Below are 1,222 nucleotides of genomic sequence, written 5' to 3'. Positions count from 1 at the left end.
CGTAATAAAAATTTTTATTTAGGTTTGGTCAGTACAGGTAAGATATACTGGAGTCATGGGGCAATATGCATTAACAGGACACAACAGTTCATAAAAACTTAGTAACTATGCACACAGATTTCTTAAACATTCAGTCACCTAAAGATGAATGCACAGATGTATGGTGGAAAAACTTTATCTAACGCTGAAACTACTATAGGACTCCAAGTCCAACTTTTTAGTGATAAAACTACTGTACTGGGCAAACTCGGCAGTCCTAAACCCACATCTACTCTAACAAGTCTGAATGGTGCATAAGTAACAACAGCATGAGGAAGAGTGCCCTGACAGCACAGGTTCTAGATAGACACAGATTTATACAGACATCATTGCTATAGATTCCCATTTACAACTTCACATTAACTCATATAAAAATAACTTGACCCTACACAAAATGTCCTTTTAGCAACGTTCAAAGTAATTTAATTAACTGTTACAATTTTCAAAGTAGCAGAGGTATTGAAGCAATTAAAAAAAAAGGGGGGGAGGGAACCAAACAAAACAAAAACACACCCACAAAAAGGTAAATTGTGACAAAAGTATGCATTAATTTTTTGACAGTATCCTCTCCCCAGTTAAATGACACTATATAAAAATTTGTTGGAAAAATATTACAAAACTGAACCCTGTACATTTACACTTGAGTCCAAGCCATTCTGAACATGGCGGGAACCCACAGTTCGATTACCTTTCCCACTTACTGCTTTCTCCTCTTGAGGGTCATGACTGGAGTCTGTGTCATTTGAGTGATGTGTGAGAGAGTTTTCACTGCCCGTGGGAGAGTCTACACTTTCATACCCCGCACTGAGTGGGTTTATATAACTACTACCTCCTCTGCCAGTTCTCTCCTCTGAGCTGTTGGAGGCCTTATTACCATTCCCTGAAGAAGAAGGAAAGTCATCCTCAGGTGTGCTCCCCTCCCTGTGAAATCCAGACCCAGACGTCCTCTGGCGGGAGGAGCTGCCATTACTTGGTCCATTTGCCAGACGACTGCAGTCTTTGCTTGTGGCCTCTGCCTGATCTACAGGTTCAGAAGATGTAGTCCTGCTGGTACTTGGAGCTGATGCTTGAGATTGCTGCTGCTGATACTGTGCCAACTGCTGTCGTGTCTCCTTCAATTGTTGCTGAAGAACTAGAATGGTGCTCTGCATACCCTCTACTTCTTCGTCAAGTTGAATGATGA

The 1,222-nt window shown here is 41.3% G+C and overlaps 1 protein-coding gene across 1 annotated transcript in view; it reads right to left on the bottom strand.

The window, feature by feature from the left end:
• The window catches only part of Wtap (WT1 associated protein), a 25,194-nt gene continuing 23,972 nt past the window's right edge, over positions 1–1,222 (bottom strand). The window contains exon 10 of the mRNA XM_031351629.1: positions 1–1,192. Within this exon, the coding sequence (XP_031207489.1) occupies positions 651–1,192 (542 nt within the window). The 3' untranslated portion in view covers positions 1–650. The remainder of the gene's footprint in view (positions 1,193–1,222) is intronic.

Source organism: Mastomys coucha, unplaced genomic scaffold (genome assembly GCF_008632895.1).
Source record: "Mastomys coucha isolate ucsf_1 unplaced genomic scaffold, UCSF_Mcou_1 pScaffold5, whole genome shotgun sequence".
Lineage (NCBI taxonomy): Eukaryota > Metazoa > Chordata > Mammalia > Rodentia > Muridae > Mastomys > Mastomys coucha.
This window is presented reverse-complemented; position numbering and strand designations above follow the sequence as displayed.